Source organism: Heterodontus francisci, chromosome 29 (assembly GCF_036365525.1).
Source record: "Heterodontus francisci isolate sHetFra1 chromosome 29, sHetFra1.hap1, whole genome shotgun sequence".
NCBI classification, from domain to species: domain Eukaryota; kingdom Metazoa; phylum Chordata; class Chondrichthyes; order Heterodontiformes; family Heterodontidae; genus Heterodontus; species Heterodontus francisci.
The window spans coordinates 31,591,696-31,613,154 of record NC_090399.1 but is presented as its reverse complement, the minus strand read 5'-3'; the positions used below and the strand labels follow the sequence as shown (position 1 = coordinate 31,613,154).

General features: G+C 46.8%; 1 protein-coding gene across 8 annotated transcripts in view; it reads right to left on the bottom strand.

Moving 5' to 3' along the window:
* Positions 1 to 21,459, bottom strand: part of LOC137346238 (ral guanine nucleotide dissociation stimulator-like) — a 139,184-nt gene that overhangs the window by 42,249 nt on the left and 75,476 nt on the right. For all 8 annotated transcript variants that reach the window (XM_068009675.1, XM_068009676.1, XM_068009677.1 and 5 more), the window contains 4 exons: positions 18,371 to 18,478; positions 12,613 to 12,806; positions 3,305 to 3,379; positions 1,608 to 1,804 (listed from right to left, as the gene is read on the bottom strand). In XM_068009675.1, coding sequence (XP_067865776.1) covers positions 1,608 to 1,804; positions 3,305 to 3,379; positions 12,613 to 12,806; positions 18,371 to 18,478 — 574 coding nt within the window. The remainder of the gene's footprint in view (positions 1 to 1,607; positions 1,805 to 3,304; positions 3,380 to 12,612; positions 12,807 to 18,370; positions 18,479 to 21,459) is intronic.

Here is a 21,459-nt window from a genome sequence, read left to right as displayed (position 1 = left end):
CAGTGATGTTGGGGGTAATCCCATAGTGCTGTTAGGGGGTAATTAAACAAGGCTGCTCGGAGGTAATCCCACAGTGCTGTTAGGGGGTAATTAAACATTGATGTTAAGGGTAATCCCATAGTAATGTTAGGGGTAATTAAACAGTGATGTTGGGGGTAATCCCCTAGTGCTGTTAGGGGGTAATTAAACATTGACGTTAAGGGTAATCCCACAGTAATGTTAGGGGGTAATTAAACATTGATGTTAAGGGCAATCCCATCGTAATGTTAGGGGGTAATTAATCATTGATGTTAGGGGTAATTAAACAGTGATGTTGGGGGTAATCCCATAGTAAAGTTTGGGGGTAATTAATCATTGATGTTAGGGGGTAATGAAACAGAAATGTTCGTGGGGAATCCCACAGTGCTGTTCGGGGGTAATGAAAGAGTGATGTTAGGGGGTAATCCCACAGTGCTGTTCGGGGGTAATTAATCATTGATGTTAAGGGTAATCCCACAGTAATGTTTGGGGGTAATTAATCATTGATGTTAGGGGTAATTAAACAATGCTGTTCGGGGGTAATTTCACAGTAATGTTGGGGGTAATTTCACAATATTGTTAGGGGGTAATTTCACAGTGATGTCGGGGGTAATCATACAGTGTTGTTAGGGGGTAATTTCACAGTGATGTTGGAGGGTAATCTTATAGTGTTGTTAGAGGGTAATTTCACAGTGAGGTTAGAAGGTAATTTCACAGTGATGTTGGGAGTAATCTTGCAGTGTTGTTAGGGGGTAATTTCACAGTGATGTTGGGGGTAATTTCACAGTGATGTTATAGGGTAATTTCACAGTGATGTTGGAGTGTAATTTCACAGTGATGTTATAGGGTAATTTCACAGTGTTGTTAGAGTGTAATTTCACAGTGTTGTTAGAGTGTAATTTCACAGTGATGTTATAGGGTAATTTCACAGTGATGTTGGAGTGTAATTTCACAGTGATGTTATAGGGTAATTTCACAGTGATGTTAGGAGTGTAATTTCGCAGTGATGTTAGAGTGTAATTTCACAGTGTTGTTAGAGTGTAATTTCACAGTGTTGTTAGAGTGTAATTTCACAGTGATGTTATAGTGTAATTTCACAGTGTTGTTAGAGTGTAATTTCACAGTGATGTTAGAGTGTAATTTCACAGAGTTGTTAGAGTGTAATTTCACAGTGTTGTTAGAGTGTAATTTCACAGTGATGTTATAGGGTAATTTCACAGTGATGTTAGAGTGTAATTTCACAGTGTTGTTAGAGTGTAATTTCACAGTGTTGTTAGAGTGTAATTTCACAGTGATGTTATAGGGTAATTTCACAGTGATGTTAGAGTGTACTTTCACAGTGATGTTGGGGGTAATCTTACAGAGTTGTTGGGGGGGGTGGTAATCCCACAGTGCTGTTAGGGTTGTTAGGGAGGGACTCCAGGATCTTGACCCTGCGACGGTGAAGGAACGGCGGCAATATAGTCAGGAGCGCTTTTGAGTGTCTCCATTCTACAGCTGCCCTTGTTCTTGTAGCTGGTGGAGTTTGCGGGTTTGGAATATCAAATTATATTCCAGTGTGAGTCGGAAAGAGGGAAAGGAGGATGTACCATTTGTCAGTACTGCACCATCGCTGCTGGACAACTTCTCATTCTGCACCAGGATATCGTCAGCTCTCCGCTCCAGCTCCGAGCCCCTGGACTCCTGTTTTATATAAAGAACCAGGCGCTTCAGGCAGGCATGATCCAGCCCTTGGAAATCTTCAGAATACTGTTCCAACCACGTGGAAAAGACAGAGGAGGCCGCACTGGAACATAAGGGCGGGGAAGTTAGGAGAAGACTCACAGCCAATCAATACACAAAACAGCATTGAACAGCAAACTCTAAGGAGTTCTGAGAACTTTGACAAGAACAATAAGTTACATTTATAGTGCAGTTTTGGTGTTGCAAACAGAGCAATACACTCCATAGTAGGAAGGAGACATAGAGGGTTTGGCCGTAACTGCTGTTTAAGACAGGGATTTAGAGAAAGAAAGACTTTGCTTTCCATAGGCCCTTTTCTGATCTCACAACTTCCAAGGCACTTTACAGCTGCTGAAGTGAAGTGTAATCACTGTTGTAAGGAGGAAATGCGGCAGCCAATTTGCACACAGCAAGCTCCCACGAACAGCAATGAAGTAAATGACAGAGATAATCCGTTTTTTGTGATGCTGACTGAGGGAGAAATATTTTCCCAGACACTGGAGATAACGCTTCTGCTCTTCTTGATAATAGAGCCATGGGATCTTTGACATCCACTTGAGATTGTAGACTGGCCCCGGGCTTAATGTCTCATCTGAAAGGCGAGACCTCCGACCGTGCAGCACTCCCTCAGTACTGGCACTGGGAGCGTCCACCTAGATATTGGCATTCGCGTCTCTGGAATCGGATTGTGACACCACAATCTTTTATTTAGAGGTGAGAGCACGACCTACTGAGCCATGGTGCAAAGTTCTTCATTGCCTGTAAAGCACTTTGGGACATCCTGAAGTGATGAAATCTCACTTGTAACTGGAAATCTTTCTTTCTATACAGGGCATTAGTGAGACCACATCTGGAGTACTGTGTACAGTATTGGTCTCCTTATTTAAGGAAGGATGTAAATGCATTGGAAGCAGTTCAGAAAAGGTTTACTGGACTAATACCTGGAATGGGCAGGTTGTCATATGAGGAAAGGTTGGGCAGGCTAGGCTTGTATCCACTGGAGTTTAGAAGAGTAAGAGGCGACTTGATTGAAACACAAGATCCTGAGGGGTCTGGACAGGGTGGATGTGGAAAGGATGTTTCCTCTTGTGGGAGAATCTATAACTAGGGGTCACTGATAAAAAATAAGGGGTCGCCCATTTAAGACAGAGATAAGGAGAAATTTTTTCTCTCAGAGGGTCTTGAGTCTGTGGAACTCTCTTCCTCAAAAGAAGGTGGAAGCAGAGTCTTTGAACATTTTAAAGGCAGAGGTAGATAGATTCTTGATAAGCAAGGGGGGAGTGAAAGGTTATCGGGGGGAGGTGGGAATGCGGAGTCCAGGTAAAAATCAGATCAGCCATGATCTTATTGAATGGCGCGATGGGCCGAGTGGCCGACTCCTGCTCCTAATTCATATGTTTCCTGACATTTCATGGTTGCTTATGCAACATCATCAGCTTTCCTTTCAAGCTTTAGGAACTGGAATGGCCCCCATTGGTCAAGAGGCTCTGGACATGAATGAATAAATGATAATACAGCCCATAATAAGCATAAGAACAAGGGAAAAGCTGGTGTAAAAACTTACTGTCGGAGACGATCCCAATCATTTAACGAACAGCACTCTGTGTTGTCCCCTATTTCTCTCTTTAAATGTTCCAACCTGCGTAGACACAAGCAGAGATATTTCGAATCTGTGATCAATCACTTACTAATATCAGGCTGTCATCAGCAGCACAGATCACTGCACCAGGTACGGACATTAAAGTGGCACCTGTACCAGCAGCACAGGGTCCTGGGCACTGACTCACTCAAATCCCAATGCGTGAACCAATTACTGAAATCAGGCTGGCACCAATTTTAAGAAGCAGAACATTGTGGCCTGAAAACTGGGCACACTGACCTCAAGCTTGAATTGCCAATATTACATAGAATTAATAGCATGCAGCACAGAAAAATACTATGTGGCCCAACCAATCCGGTGTTAATGTCCTCCCATCCTTCCACGGCTAAAAATATCGGCACAACCCTTTATTCCCTCTCTCTCGTGTGCTTATCTAACTTCCTCTTAAATGCATCTATACTGTTCACCTCAACCACTGCCCGTGGTAGCGACTTCCACATTCTCACCACTTTCTGGGTTAAGAAGTTTCTTCTGAATTCCCCATTTGATTTCCAGCCTGTTCATTTTTTTCTCCAAAAACATACTTTATTCATAAAATTTTTAAAGTACATTACATGACAGTTCAAATTATATAAAGAGCAATACAGATCAGTTTCTTTCAAAGCAGTACATGAGGTGCATCACTACACTTGTCACTACAGGTTATATTTACAATGTAAATTTACCTTTTATATCAAACATTCTCTGATGTATACAACCCGAGGGGTTTTACACGGGTTCCAGCCCCTCGGTTCACTATGCCGGGAGGACCTTACACTGTGGCTTTTCCCCATTGAGCCTTTGCGGCAGCTGCCCCAAGTTTTAGTGCGTCCCTCAGCACGTAGTCCTGGACCTTGGAATGTATCAGTCTGCAACACTCAGTCGTGGACAACACTTTGCTCTGGAAGACCAGCAAGTTTCAGGCAGACCAAAGAGCGTCTTTCACCAAGTTGATGGTCATCCAGCAGCAGTTGATGTTTATCTCGGTGTGTGTCCCTGGGAACAGCCCATACAGCACAGACTCCTGCGTTACGGAGCTGCTCAGGATGAACCTTGACAAAAACCACTGCAACTCTTTCCACACCTGCTTTGCAAAGGTGCAAAGGAGGTGGACAACGGTCTCTTCCCCACCACAGCCACCTCGAGGGCAGCGTGCGGAGGTGGTGAGACATCGGGCATGCAGGAAAGATCTGACACGGTGGGCCCTTCTCACCACCAGCCAAGCTAAATTCTGGTGATGAGGCGTTCTGCCAAATGGGTTTGCCAGTCTGCTCAGGGAATCATCCAACAGGATCCACCATCTAATTTTCCCACAGGGCCTCAAGGACGTCACGGGTGAACCATTGCCTAATGGACTTGTGGTCAAAAGGGTTTTTCTGCACAAATGTTTCTATGAGGGACCGGTGGTACGGCACAGTTCCAACTGGATGGAGCATTCCATGGCAATGTGACCAGACCCATCCTTCGCAACACCAGGGACAGATAGAACCTCAGCCCCTAGTGACACTTGGTGTTTGCGTACCAAGGATCTAGACACAGCTTGCTGCAGCCGCACACAAAGATGGCCATCAGGATAAGGGCAACGTTGGGTACCTTTCTCCCCTTTATTCAGAGGTTTGAACATTGTATTGCTGCGGACACGGCCCCTTTTCAATCTCCAGATAAAGCAGAACATGGCTCCAGTGATTGCCACGGCACAGAACTGGGGTGTGGGCCAGCCCTGCGCCACGTACAGTAACAGCGTGAACGCCTCACACCTGGTGACCAGGTTCTTACCCACAATGGAGAGAGAACGTCATTCCCACATGCTCAGTTTATGTTTTACCATAGCTATAGGCTCCTTCCAGTTTTTGGTGTGCACCCTGGCCCCTCCGAACCATATCCCCAGCACCTTCAAGTAGTCTGACCTGACGGTGAAGGGAACAAAGGATCGGTCAGCCCAGTTCCCAAAGAACATGGCCTTGCTCTTGCCATGATTTATTTTGGTCCCGAGGCCAGTACAAACTGGTTGCAGCTGCTCATCAGCCTGAGAACGGACAGCAGATTTGAGCAGAAGATAGTGACGTCGTCCATGTAGAGCGAGGCATTGACCTGAGTGCCTCCGCTGCCTGGGATTGTCACCCCTCTAATTCCCACTTCCTTCCTAATGGACTCACCAAAGGGTTCGATGCAGCAAACAAACAAGACAGGGGAGAGAGGACAGCCCGGTCTGACTCCAGATTTGATTGGGAAACTTTCCAATTCTCCCCCATTGATTGAGACTGCGCTACTGATGTTTGTGTAGAGCAGTTTGATCCAATTGCGGATTCCCTCCCCAAATCCCATTTTGGAAAGCACGCCCATCATGTAGGTGTGCGATATCCTGTCAAAAGCCTTCTCCTGGTCCTAGCTGATGAGGCAGGTGTCCACCCCTCTGTCCTGGCGATCGTATCCCTGAGTAGTGCGAGGCTACCAGAGATCTTCCTGCTGGGTACAGTACAGGTCTGATCAGGGTGGATCACCAACTCCAGAGCAGGCTTGACCTGATTACCGGTGACCTGGGTCAGAATTTTGTAGTCTTCATTATGCAGTGAGATGGGCTGCCAATTTCTGATTTTCGCCCTCTCCCCCTCCCAGTTGTAGATGAGGGTGATGATGCCTTTCCTTATGGATTCTGACATGCTGCCAGCCAGAAGCATATTCTCGTATACTTCCAGCAGATCTGGGCCGATCCAGTCCCACAGAATTGAATACAACACGACCAGTAACCCATTGCTTCTGGGAGTTTTACTCGTCTCAAAGGAGCTGGCAGCCTTTGTCAGCTCACCCAGAGTTAGCAGTTTGTCCAGACTCTCCCACGTACTGTCATCTAAGACCTGCATGATAGATGACAGGAAGGAGTGGGAGGCCGTGTTGTCCGTGGACTTCATGTCGTACAGCCCAGCAGAAAAGAATTTGCTGATGCTTAGTATGTCAGACTGCGATGATGTTACCGAGCCTTCAGGCTGCTGATCACAGAGCTCCCTCTCTGTACCTTTTGGAAAAAGAAACATGAGCACATCTCATCCTGCTCAATGGCGTGGACTCTGGACTGGAAGATGATCTTGGAGGCCTCTGTGACAAAGAGTGAGGCCGGCTGGCTCTTCACCTCTTGGAGATCCTCCTGACCACGAGCCCAATTGACTGCAGCTGCAGCAGATTTTGCATTCTTTTCTGGAGTTGGGACATTTCCCTCTGTCTCTCTTTCTCACCTTCTGAGCACCTTTGAGGATAAAGAGCCGCTTGATGTTCGCCTTGATCGCTTCCCACTAGTGCACCGGAAACTCAAAGAGGAGTTTCACAGTTCTCCAAGCTTTGTAATCAACTTTGAGTTCCTCAGTGTTCTCTGGGGTCAAGAGTTTTACATTCAACTTCTATGTCACCCTGCCAACCCTCTGGTCACTCTGTAAGTGACAGCTGGCCAGTAGGAGGCAGTGGTCAGAGAAGAATACTGGTTTCACATCACATCGGTGGATCTGATCGTGATTGCATGGGACACAAACAGGAAGTCAATCCCGGAACGGACAGACCCATCTGGTCTTGACCAGGTGTATCAACGCTGCGCTCTGTCTACAGGGTTGCTGAAGATGTTGTGCAGCTTGACATCTTTTACTGTTTCCATCAGGAGTCTGGACGTGGCGTCCATTTCACTGTCAGCCCTGCTGGATCGTCCAGCCACATCGATGATGCAGTTGAAGTCACCGCCTAGTGGAAGCGGTTGGAGGATGGTCAGTCGCTCGCTGTTTTGAGCCGGAGCGGACATGTTGACTAACCAGAGTGGAGCGTTTTTATACATTACATCTGCTACGAGAAGGTTACCACCCACCACCTCCTTAACTCCAGAGATAGTGAAGTTACATCTGCACAGCAGAATACCCAGGCCAGAGGAATGGGAATCATTTTCCCCTGAACAGATCGATGGCCCATGGGACCACCATCGCAACCAATGCCTGTAGGTGCTGAGGAGTAATATTCCACACTCCTGCAGAAACAGCAGGTCAGCTTTGACATTGGCGAGGTAGCCCAAGGTTGAAACACATTGTGAAATGGATTTAATGCTACGCACGTTCATGGAAGAATTCTTTAGACCTATTAAAACGGTTCATAAGTACAACCTTGCAGTTCTGGCATCATGCTTGTAAATCTTTTTCTTATACCCTCTCGAGTGCCTCTACATCCTTTTTATAATAGTGATCAGAACTGTTCTCAGTACTCCAGTGTGGTCTAACCAAGGTTCTATACAAGTTTAAGAGAACTTCTCTACTTTTCCATTCCAGCCCTCGAGAAATAAACCCTCACGATTTGTTTGATTTTGATGGCCTTACTAACATGTGTCACTACTTCTAGTGAATTTGAACTCCCAGATCCTTTTGCTCCTCCACCCCATTTACTGTCCTGGTCATATGTCCCCCTGTTGTGCTCTACACAGAGGGCGGTCCACAGCTGGTCCAGGCTGCCAGGAAGAGTAATGAAGACCACGACAGTGTCATCATTTCAGCTATTGAAATGGTGGGTGGCAGACAGTGAGAAGTCAGTCAGTTCGGGCTGGTATTCCTGATGGACGAGATCCTCATTTCAGTCTTTCATGGGATGTGGGCAGCGCTGGCAAGACCGGATTTTGTTGCCCATCCCTAATTGCACTTGAACTGAGTAGCTCGGTAGGCCATTTCACAGGGCAGCTGTGGGTCTGGAGTCACATGTAAGCCAGACCAGATAAGGGCAGAAGATTTCATTCCTTAAAGGGAAATGAGTGAGCCAGATGGGTTTTCATTTCAATCAATGATAGTTTCATGGCACCATTACTGAGACTAGCTTTCAATTCCACCACCTGCCGTGGTGGGATTTAAACCCGTGCCCCCCAGGTCATTATCCTGGGCCTCTGGATTACCAGTGCAGTGACATTACCATTACACTACCATCTCCCCTTGACCACTGCGCAACCATCTCCCTGTCTCAAATGAGCTGAAGCACCTTCTTCATCCCAGCACATCTTCTGAACTCATGGGTTGTGACAACATTCTCAAATTTGTCAAACCAGCACAAAAAATCAATATTTTTCTCAGCAAGCAGTAACAGTTTAACAGTTCTGGAACCCCAGCTGTCTTGGCCAATATTTTATCCATTAACGTTAACCAGAAAATGCCCGAGGCACTATATCCTGACAAACTAATCCAACTAGTCTTGAAAATTGAAAGATGCCAGTTAATCTTTATAGCCATTCGGTCATAAATATACTATGCAGAATCATAGAATCGTTCAGCACAGTAGGAGGCCATCGGGTCCATTGAATCTGTGCTGGATCTTTGAAAGAGTTGTCACTCCCCTGCTCTTCCCCCATCCCAACAATTTTTCCTTCTTCTATTATTTATCCAATTCCCTTTTGACGGCTACGATTGAATCTGTATGCTCCGCCCCATCAGACATTGCATTCCAAATCCTAACCACTCGTTGTGCAAAAAAACATTTTCGTCGTCACCGCTCGGGTCCTTTTGCCATCCCCTTAAATCTGTGCTCTCTGGTTATCGACCATTCAGCCACTGGAAACAGTTTCTCCTTATTTACTCTGTCAAAACCCTTCATGATTTTTAACACCTCTATAAAATCTCCTCTGAGCCTTCTCTGCTCTTAGGAGAACAATCCCAGATTCTCCAGATTAGGTAACTGTAATCCCCCATCCCTGGAACAATTCTGGTAAATCTTTCCTGTAACCTTTCCAAAGCCTTCAAGTCCTTCATAAACGAGGTGCCCAGAATAGTCACCAATAAATCCAGTAGGGAATTCAGGAGAAGCTTCTTTACCCAAAGAGTGGTGAGAATGTGGAATTCGCTACCACAGGGAGTGGACGAGGTAAATAGTATAGATGCATTTGAAGGGAAATTGGATATGCACATGAGGGAGAAAGAACCAGAAGGATATGCTGATAGGTTGAGATGAAGAGGTGTGGGAGGAGGCTCGTGTGGAGCAGAAACACCGGCATGGACTTGTTGGGCGGGCACTAAAAATAAGGCTGCTGGCCTGTTCGCTGGTTCCTGGCTCCACCCCAGCCCCCGGGGCCAATTTTCCAGAGGTAGAATGGGGCGGGGGTGGCAGCAGGGCTACCCGCCTGCATGTGACGGGTAGCTGATTAATGGAATGAATGGCATATTAAGGCTGTTAATGGAGGCTGGGATTTTCCAGTCGGCCTACACGTTCCCTCAGGCAGCGAAAGCTGGAGGCAGCTTCGCGGCGGTAGACCAGAGAGTCAGGGCTCCAGGCAGGCTTTGAGGACCTCCCTGCCTGCCTGGGTGCAGGCCACCCTGAAGACGGTCTCCCCCCTGCCCCTTCCACCCCGACACCCACACTGTGGCCTGGCAGCAAAGGACACTTTTTATTTAATCTTTCAAAATGTTGGAGCTCCATTTTGAAAGACCCTCCCCCTCGCTTACCTCTCTGCTGCTCCTTTCAAGCTAGAAGGCCTCTGATTGGCGCTCCATCTTCAAGAGCCCACCCACTATCCTTAATTGGACGGCGAGCCTGCCCTCTGGCCGTTAATTGGCCGCCCCGGGGAAAATCACAACGAGTTGACTGTTTCCCACAATGTGCGGGGTTCAGAAGCCCCCAGGGAAAATCCAGTCTGGGTGCCTTGCTAGGCCATTTAAGATGGAAGTTACGAGTCAACCACGGGTGATGTGGGACTGGAGTCACATATAGACCCAGACCTGGGTAAAAGCAGTAGATTTACTTCCTGACTGGGCACAAATGAACCAGGTGGATTTTTACAACAACTTAGCGGTCGCTTTTACTGATGCCAGATTTTTATTCCCAGATTTTTCAAAACCAAATTCAAATTCTCAAACCACCATGTTAGGATTTGAGCTCACGTTCTCCGGATTATTATCCCAGGCCCCCAGGAGACACCCGTAACGCCAACCAGTCGTGTAAACAACGACATCGCTGAACCCTTTTTAAAAAAAAAATCACGTAATAGCTAGTCATCACAACAAGATTCCGTCTGCAGTGTTAGAAAGAATTATTAAGTACTTGTGATATTTGTGTTGCTGTGCTGTTAACATAGTGTATTAATGTATCGTCACAAATATTAATGGAACGCCACTTGTTTTGACGTAACGTGTAATACAACATCATAGTATTGGCCTGACATCACTTGTAATAATGTAACATCATTGGTATTAATGTAATGTTACTGGCATTAATACATGATCACAGGCATTGCTATGATACTAGGAACATACGGGCCAGAGGAGGCCATTTGACCCCTCAACTTTGTTCTGCCATTAAATGAGATCATGCTTGATCTGCAATCTAACTCCATATACCCACCTTTGCTGCATATCCCTTCATACCTTTGGCTAACAAAAATCTATCAATCTTCGCTTTAAACTTAACAATTGATCGAACATCAATTGCTGTTTGCGGAAGAGAGCCCCACATTTCTACCACCCTTTACGTGTAGAAGTGTTTCCTAACTTCACTCCTGAAAGGTCTGGCTCTAATTTTGAGACTATGCCCCCTAGTCCTAGATGCCCCAACCAGTGGAAATAGTTTCTCTCTATCTACTCCATCTGTTCCCTAAATATCTTGACAATTTCAATCCAATCACCCCTTCCCCTGCTAAATTCCAGGGAATACAACCCTACTTTGTGTAATCTCTTCTTGTAATTTAACCCTTGGAGTCCAAGTTTCATTCTGGTAAATATCACTGGTATCGATGTAACATTACTGGTGTGAATGTGACATCAACAAGCCAAATATAACATTACTGATGCTAATTTAATTCCACTATGATTCATGCTATGATGCTTATATTAACGTAACGTTACTGTTTTTATGTCATGTTATTGGTCCCGAGAAAATAACGCAACTAAAACCAGTAATGTCAGTGGTATGAATGGAATGGTCAGTAATGGTGCTGATGTATCATCAATAATTGTGAGCTAACAGTGGGGATAATAATAAGTGTTAATAACCTTGATGTAGCAATAATGATGTCTAACACAACATAACTGTGAATAATGCCATGAGACTGATTTGATTTTTTAGAAATCAGCGATCTATTACCACATTTATAATTGTCAAAAAAAGAAGGGAGATGAGAAACTCATTCCACAGCGAGATGTTGTGATCTGGAATGCTCTGTCTACAAGGGTGGTGGAAGCAGATTCAACAGCAACTTTTCAGAGGGAATTGGATAAATACTTGAAAAAGAAAAATCTGCAGGGCTATGGGGAAAGAGGAGGGAAGTGAAACTAATTGGATAACTCAAAGAGCCAGAATGTATATGATGGGCCGAATGACCTCCTATTTCACTATATGGTGTGGGTTGTGGGTTCAAGTCCCACTTCAGAGACTTGTGCATACAAATCTAGGATGACACTTCAGTGCATTACTGAGGGAGTGCTGCACTGCCAGAGGGGCCATACTGAGGGAGTGCCGCACTCGCAGAGGGTCAGTACTGAGGGAATGCTGCACTGTCAGAGGGGCAGTAAAGAGTGCGTGCTGCACTGTCAGAGGGGTCATACTGAGGGAGTGCTGCACTGTCAGAGGGGTCATACTGAGGGAGTGCTGCACTGTCAGAGGGGTCATACTGAGGGAGTGCTGCACTCGCAGAGGGTCAGTACTGAGGGAATGCTGCACTGTCAGAGGGGCAGTAAAGAGGGCGTGCTGCACTGTCAGAGGGGTCCATACTGAGGGAGTGCTGCACTGTCAGAGGGGTCATACTGAGGGAGTGCTGCACTGTCAGAGGGGCAGTACTGAGGGACTGCTGCACTGTCAGAAGGACAATATTGAGGGAGTGCTGCACTATCAGAGGGTCGGTATTGAGGGAGTGCTGCACTATCTCCGCTTTTCACATGAGACGTTAATCTGAGGCTCCCATCATCCTTCTCAGGTGGATGTAAAAGACCCCATGGCACTATTTTGAAGAACAGCAGCGGGGAGGGGTGGGGGGGGGTGGTGGAGGAGGGGAAGGTTATTCCTGGTGTCCTGGAAATTAATTGATCTCTCAATCAACATCACTAAAACAGAGTATCTGGTCATTATCACATTGCTGTTTGTGGGAGCTTGCTGTGCGCAAATTGGCTGCCATGTTTCCCACACTACAGCAGTGACTGCATTTCACAAGTACTTCACTGGCTGTGAAGTGCTTTGGGATGTCCTGAGGCCCTGAAAGGTGCTATATAAATGCAAGTCTTTATGATTCTATGATATTTGCCTACCTATCGAGCAGCAGTTCCAGAACCTCCTTGGTGGTAGTGAAGGCTCGATATGTGGCGAGGAAGACAGAGACGTAGGAGGAATCGCCGCAGTCCAAGGCCTCGAGGAGGTGCTGCACAATCTTCTCAAGCGTTCCGACCTTGATTGTCCGGATTTTAACCGTCTCGCACGTGGTGCCGACCAAGTCGTTTTCCATCTGGAGGGCACGAACCACAATGATGAAGGAGCGAAATACAAAGAGACCAGGCTTGTGGCGAGTACTGAAGGGGCAGTATTCTACAATTGAAGTCCTGTCGTGGCCCTTTACACAGGGGGAATCAGGGCACTGACACCATGCGGTACTGCGAGAGTACTGCACTGTCAGAGGTGCTGCCTCTCGGATGAGACAATCCCTGTACTAAGGGAGTGCTGCTCCGCCACGATTGTTAGGGGTAAGTGTAACCCAGCATGATGACTGCTCTCCTCGCAGGACCCGTTTAACAAGGCAGAGGCCGAGGGATGAGTGTGCAGTGGGTGGGGGGGCAGAAAGTTATTTACAATGGAGGTGGAGGGGGCAATCAGGATTCCTCGAATGCGAGGATATACCTGACTTAGACCGGGTACAACGAAGGTTGACTGGATTGATTCCTGGGATGAGAGGGTTGTCCTATGAGGAGAAATTGAGTAGGATCGTAGATTTGGAGTTCAGAAGAATGAGATGTGATCTCATTGAAAAATATAAAATTCCTAGAGGTCTTGGCAGGGTAGATGCTGAGAGGCTGTTTCCCCCTGGCTAGAGAGTCTAGAACGAAGGACCATAGCCTCAACATAAAGGGCTAATCATTTAGGACTGAGATGAGGAGAAATTTCTGCACTCAGAGGATTGAGAATCTTTGGAATTCTCTACCCCAGCAGACTGTGGATGCTCAGTTGTTGGGTCTATTCAACACAGGGATCGACAGATTTTTGAGTATGATGGGAATTAAGGGATACAAGGATAGGATGGGAAAGTGGAGTTGAGGTAGGAAATCAGTCATGATGGTACTGAATGGTGGAGCAGGCTCCTATTTCTGTTGTTCTTAAGATCGTCAACATAACGTTGGAGAACACTTCCTCTGGTTGTAAGGGAACATCCTCACAAGACACAGCTGGGAGTGGGGGGGGCGGGGGGGCGGGGTTTGCCAATCCTCCAGGATTGCAATGAATTTTCCAGAAATTAAAGATTAATCTAGCGGACACTGTTACAAGCAACTAACCACCATGCCCCCCCACCCCCGCTTTCCCTGCCGCCACTCCCCACCCCGCCTTCACCCACTCCCCACCCCGCCTTCACCCACTCCCCACCCCCCCGTCACCGCCCCCATCCCTGGAGTCATTAAAAAAAACAATTTTGTCATTTTCTTGGTTATAAATAGATGGGAATTTAAAGAAATTCTTTTACTGGGTCAGGTGGTTAGGGGCAGGAGGCCATGTGATGAAATCTCCAGGACCACCTCCAAACAGAGTTGGCAACCTCAGCCACAGCGCACGACTGGCGGAGGAGCTCGCACTGCAGGGAGTCTGGCCCCGCAGTGTTGAACGATGAATAGGTAAGTCTCCAGAAGCAGCCAGTGGTTTAACCCGCACTGAAGTCCAAAGGGCTTGACAGGGTAGATGCTGTTTTTGGAACCTGGTTTAGAGCAGTGTCAGGTTTTACAAGCTGCTCAATCTCATGCCTTTCTGTGCCTGGGCCTTCTGAGGATGCCAACTCTCCACAACTGTCCTGGAATCTCCAGCAAAGAAAGATCAATCTCCTGGGCACTGCCTGACCAACGGCGGGAGAGTTGGGGGGGCGAGACTTCATGTCATGAATCCCCCAGGAATACATCCAACCTCAGTTGGCAAACTTAAACTCTTCCCTTGATATATCTGGCACATTTACTTTGAGATTGGGGCTACGTGTGTGAGACCCCTGTAGCAGAAGTTGGCAGCTTTGGCAGGGCACTGAACCAATATGAAACCAGCTCAATAAAGGGTGCACAAAGCAGGCTAAATGGAGGATCTAGGTTCAGCCCAGCTCATTTGTCATTCCTCCTGACCCCATCACCTCACAAGGCTCAGATTTAAACTCTGCGGTCTGTATCCTAAGTTACACCAAGTCCCGTTTGTCGATCTTCCCTTGTTTGCTGACTTACTAATTTATTTAAAGATACAGCACTGAAACAGGCCCTTCGGCCCACTGAGTCTGTGCCGACCAACAACCACCCATTTATACTAATCCTACATTAATCCTATATTCCTACCACATCCCCACCACCTACCTACACTAGGGGCAATTTATAATGGCCAATTTACCCATCAACCTGTGGCTGTGGGAGAAAACCGGAGCACCCAGCGAAAACCCACGCGGTCACAGGGAGAACTTGCGAACTCCGCACAGGCAGTACCCAGAATCGAACCCGGGTCGCTGGAGCTGTGGTGCTAACCACCGCGTCACTGTGCGCTTGGGAAAACAGCTCCTCAAATTTAAATTCTCATCCTTGTGTTCAAATCCCTCCATGGCCGTGCCCTTCCCTGTAACTTGCTCCAGCCCCTCGACCCTGCAAGATCTCTGTGCTCTCCAATTCTGGACTCTTGAGCATCCTGGATTTTAACTGCTCCACATTTTTCTTTAATTCTTTCACGGCATGTGGGAGTCACTGGCAAAGCCAGCATTTATTGCCCATCCCTAATTGCCCTTGACAACTGAGTGCCTTGCTAGACCATTTCAGAGGGCAGTTTAGAGTCACATGCAGGCCAGGCTGGGTAAGGATGGCAAATTTCCTTTCCTAAAAGTGAACCAGATGGGTGTTTGCGACAATCAATCATGAGACTGCATTTACTAACACCAGCTTTCAAGTCCAGATTTTCCCTTTTGTTAATTCATTGAATTTATATCCCACCAGCTGCTGTGGTGGGATTTGAACCCGTGTTCCTGGGGCATTAGCCTGGGGCTCTATATCACTGGCCCAGTGACATTACCACTACACCACTGTCGCCCCATGGCAATGCTTTCAGCTGGCTGGGCCCTAAGCTCTGGAATTTCCTCCCTAAACCTCTCCACCTCTCTCTCCTCCTTTAAAGACGTTCCTTAAACCTTACCTCTTTGACCGAGCTTTTGGCCATCCATCCTAATATCTCCCTCCGTGGCTCAGTGTCAAGTTTATGTTCAATAGTTGCTCCTGTGAAGCGCCTTGGGACAATAAAGGCGCTATAGAAATGCAACTGGGTGGTTTTAAAGGAGAGGCAGCCCGAGGGTGAGCTGTCAGTCAATAGTCGTTCATTATCTAAATTTTATGATTCAGATCCCTTGCGATTTAAACCTTTAGAGAGCTTCTTCCTGCAGGTGCAAGGGGTGACTGAAAGCAGTGAGCTGCGATGAATAAAGTGATTATTCCCCGGATGCAAATCAAAGCATAGATAGATCTGCAATGCCGGATCTTTCAAAAAGGAAATGCAAATCAGGCACGAAGCAAAGCAGAGTCTGGTTACGCTCAAACATGCTGGCTTGGGGAGGGCTGGCAGTGTCTGCATGACTAGATTGAACCTGATCAGGTAACTGTTTGTTTTAACCAGTTGTTCATCCCAGCAGAGTGATAAGTGTCATCTTGGCTCAGTGATGGTGCTGTTATTTTTGAGATGGAAACTGAGGTCCATTGGGCACTTAAGCTTTGCCTTCCTGTGGGTCTGCTGCACTGCCGGGGTTGCTGTCTTTCAAGTGAGGGGTTAAACCCGAGGTTCGTTCAGATGGACCCGAAAGATTCCATTGCACTATTGGACGAAGAGCAGGGATGTTCAGACGGAAGCAGGATGAGTGAATCAATAACCAGAGGCCACTGATTTTAAAATATTGGCCAAAGATTCAGAGGCGTTTTTTCACTCTGTCTGTTGTTGGGATCTGGGACGCTCGACCTGGAAAGGTGGAGAAAGCCGATCCCATGAACAATTTTAAACGGGGAGTCAGACAGGTACCTGAGGATGAGGAACTTCCAGGGTTACGGACATAAATCGGGGAGGGGTGGGGGTGTGGGGGGGTGGTGTGGTGGGACTGAACACGACTGCTCGTTCAAAGAGCTGGCACAGGTACGACAGACTGAATGGCCTCCTTCTGTGCTGTAGGTTTCTGTGATTCCTTGATTCTAACTGGTGAACTGTTACCCCTCAATCATCATCACAAAAACCAAATAAATGGTAATTTAGCTCATCGGTGTTTGTGGGATCGTGCTGTGCACAAATTGGTTGTCACATTGGTTTACCTGACAATAGTGGCCATACTTCAAAAGGTAATTCCTTTGGTTCTATTCTGAGGACCTGAAAGGGCCGATATAAACCCAGATACTTTCTTGACCTGCTCCCTGGTCACCCTCACTGCAAGATTCTCCTTGTATCTGAGAACCATAGCAAAGGGCCAAAGACTGTAGTGCAACGGTGAATAGAACAGGAGGGAAGGGGAGATAAAGTAACAAAGGTTGGGTGGCACCAAAGAAAGACTTGCATTTATACAGAGCCTTTCATGACCTTAGGACACCAAAAGTGCTTTCCAGCCAATGAAGAATCTTTGAAGTGTAGTGACTGTTGTCATGCAAGAGAACTAGCAGCCAATTTGTGCACAGCAAGCTCCCACAAACAGCAATGAGATAAATGACTTGATTATCTATTTTGGTGATGTTGGTTGATGGATAAATGTTGGTCCGAGGTCACTTCTTCAAAATAATGTCATGGGCCCCAATTTTAAGCCCGGGTCGCGCTGGGAGAGGGGTGGTCCGACAGCGCACGGAAAACCCCGTCTGTCTGTGGCTTCTTAACGCAGCCAACTCATTGCTGTTTTGCTTCCTGATTTCCCATCCAATCAGCAGCATGATGTGGAGCCACATGATCTGCATTACTTAAAGAAACACTCCAAGCGTGCAAACATGAAGGGGCTTGTGTCAGATTGGAGACGTGCAAGAAACAAAAAGTGTGTCACATGCACAGGAAAGCCTGGGCACATTCCTGAAGTATCAAACTAAGGGTGGAGGGAGGGCTAAGGGGAGGGAGGGAAGTGGTGAGGGCTAAATTGGCAACAGAAAACTACCTGTTCATCTATTGGTCATGTACTGGTGCACCGAGGTTCTACAGTGTTCGGTCATAATGTCGTCAAGGTGAGGGTGGGGGAAACCGCAGCTGGCATCTCCCACCCTCCTTCACCTAACTCGGGAGGAGGGGGCAATGTAAGCAGGTCCCTCCTCGGGCCTGAACTCAGGTGAAGCATCTTTACACAGAGAGCGGCTGGAATGTGGAACTCGTTGCCACAGGGAGTATTCGAGGCGAATAGCGCAGATGTATTTAAAGGGAAGCTAGATAAACACATGAGGGGGGAAAGGAATAGAAGGATATACTGATGAGGTGAGATGAAGTAAGGTGGGAGGAGGCTTGTGTGGAGCAGAAACACCAGCAGGGACCAGTTGGGCTGAATGGGCTGGAAATACTTTGTGTGGAATGCAACTTGTTCCTGGAGGCCTTGTATGCTAATTGAACAGTCAGGCTGGCAAGTCTGGGGCTGAAGCTGTCACTGTGGCTTGTCGAATGGATGCTGCTGTGCCAGCCCATTCTAATTCTGGCCAATTATTTTGTTAACTAGAGTGTAGGGTGGCTCCATTTCGAGCTGCACCCGCCTGAGGCTAAATAAATAACCAGTATGGGCCCGCTGCCGACATCCTCTTCATGCAGCTACCTTGTTGTCTCCTACAGAGCGTGCAGGAGGCTCAGAAGAATGGTTCTTACCCCCAGCCATTGCTGCCCTTTGCTCGCTGCCTGCTGGAGCTGCACTTGTCGCTGTGTCACTGAATAAACGGCCCCATCCACCGTCTCCTCACTGAAGCCCTGTGGGGACTGGAAAAGGGGGAGAAATTACTCTCACACACCACACAAAACACACACATAAACAGTAGCCGAGCTGCCAAAGCCTGTGATATCTCCATCTCGGAACCCTCCACACAGTATCATAGAATAGGACAGCAGAGGAGGAGGCCATTCAGCCCATCACATCCTGGCCATAAAGAGTCAAAGGGAGAGAATATCCTCCAGGATTGTCCCATCCTGCTGCCATGACTTTGGCAAAAAAAATCCCATTCTTTTCTTTCCAAGTCCTCCCTTGTCAAACAAAACACTGAATGATACAGCATAGTAGGAGGCCATTGGGCCCATCCTGCCTGTGCCAGCTATTTGAAAGATCTATCCAATTAATCCCACTTCCCTGCTGTTTCCCCACAACCCTGCACATCTTTCCCTTTCAAGGGTTTACCCAGTTCCCTATTGAAAGTTACGATTGAACCTGCTTCCACTGCCCTTTCAGGCAGCACATTCCAGTTCTGCGTTAAAAGGTTGATCTTCGTCTTTTGAACAAGTGTAGTGTCGATGTCCGACTACAACATTGTCTCAGTCCCAAACTCAGACCAACACGCTCCGCCATATCCATTTCTGACATGAAGCTGACACTTCCCAAACTCATTTAACAACAATAACAACTTGCATTTATGTAAATCCTTTAACGCACTAAAATATCCCAGGGTGTTTCACAGAAGCAATTATCAAACAAAATTACTCGGGATCAACAGTGCGACCCCAGGCTTAATCTACCGAGGATATGAGTTATATTATAGCAGTGCTGAGTAATAACATACATCGAGTCTCGGACGAGACACTCCAGGAATGTTTAAATTTAATTCCAGGACTAAACATGATGTGACTGAATGGCAGGACAGGCTGGAGGGACGGAATGTCCTGCTCCTTTTCCTATCCACCTCGAAGCACTGCTGTGTATTTGTATTTTCCCAGCAAGCAGGCTAAGATATGCAGCAATAAAAACTGTCTGCTAACTCAGTGACTGAAGTCCATCATCCGCACCTGCACAGGAAGTCAACTTGTTATTCGATAGTTTGCACTTATACAAAGTGAACTCATTATGCTTAAATTTGCCTCTAGAGTCATAATGGCACAGAAGGAGGCCATTCAGCCCATTCAGTCCATGCCATCTCTCTGTAGAGAAATCCAACCAGTCCCATTCCCTAGCTCTATCCCCATAGCCTTGTTCAGTCTTTTCAGTCTGTCCTGATGGTTATAACTTCTCAGTTCATGTCTCCTTCTCAATATTTTCTGTACCTTCTCCAGTGCCTCCATATCCTTTCTATGACAGGGAAACCAGAACTGTGCACAGTAACTCCGAGTGTGATATGGAGACCAGAACTGTGCACAGTAACTCCGAGTGTGATATGGAGACCAGAACTGTGCAGAGTAACTCCAAGTGTGATATGGAGACTAGAACTGTGCACAGTAACTCCGAGTGTGATATGGAGACTAGAACTGTGCACAGTAACTCCGAGTGTGATATGGAGACCAGAACTGTGCACAGTAACTTCGAGTGTGATATGGAAACTAGAACTGTGCACAGTAACTCCGAGTGTGATATGGAGACCAGAACTGTGCACAGTAACTCCGAGTGTGATATGGAAACTAGAACTGTGCACAGTAACTCCGAGTGTGATATGGAGACCAGAACTGTGCACAGTAACTCCAAGTGTGATATGGAGACTAGAACTGTGCACAGTAACTCCGAGTGTGATATGCAGACCAGAACTGTGCACAGTAACTCCAAGTGTGATATGGAGACTAGAACTGTGCACAGTAACTCCGAGTGTGATATGCAGACCAGAACTGTGCACAGTAACTACAAGTGTGATATGGAGACTAGAACTGTGCACAGTAACTACAAGTGTGATATGGAGACTAGAACTGTGCACAGTAACTCCGAGTGTGATATGGAGACCAGAACTGTGCACAATAACTCCGAGTGTGATATGGAGTCCAGAACTGTGTACAGTAACTCCGAGTGTGATATGGAGACCAGAACTGTGCACAGTAACTCCGAGTGTGATATGGAGACCAGAACTGTGCACAGTAACTCCGAGTGTGATATGGAGACCAGAACTGTGCACAGTAACTCCGAGTGTGATATGGAGACCAGAACTGTGCACAATAACTCCGAGTGTGATATGGAGTCCAGAACTGTGTACAGTAACTCCGAGTGTGATATGGAGACCAGAACTGTGCACAGTAACTCCGAGTGTGATATGGAGTCCAGAACTGTGTACAGTAACTCCGAGTGTGATATGGAGACCAGAACTGTGCACAGTAACTCCGAGTGTGATATGGAGTCCAGAACTGTGTACAGTAACTCCGAGTGTGATATGGAGACCAGAACTGTGCACAGTAACTCCGAGTGTGATATGGAGACCAGAACTGTGCACAGTAACTCCGAGTGTGATATGGAGACCAGAACTGTGCACAGTAACCCCGAGTGTGATATGTGTGGCCAGAACTGTGCACAATAACTCCAAGTGTGATATGGTTGACAGAACTGTGCACAGTAACCCCGAGTGTAATATGGAGTCGAGAACTGTGCACAGTAACTGCAATTGTAAAAAAGAGACCAAAATTATGCACATACCTGACTTCAACTGAATGAATATACCTGGGTTCAATCATAGTGTATGCATGTTCACATAGTGTGTACTTGGGTTACATCGTAATGTTCACAGTGTGTATGCCTGGTTATATCGTAGTGTTTACAGTGTGCATGCCCGGATTACATGGTAGCGTTCATGATGTGTATACCCGGGTTACATCCTAGTGTATAACGTGTCTGTTGTGGGAATGTGAGTTCACACTATCTGTGCATCCCAATGTACCTTGTGTTGGTGGGATCAGCACACGATGAGTTAAAACAGCTTTCAGTTCTGCTAAACAGGGATGCTTGGTGAGGCAGGCCCAGTTGAAGGAAAGTCATTCATATCCATGCCTTAAGGGCATGTTGG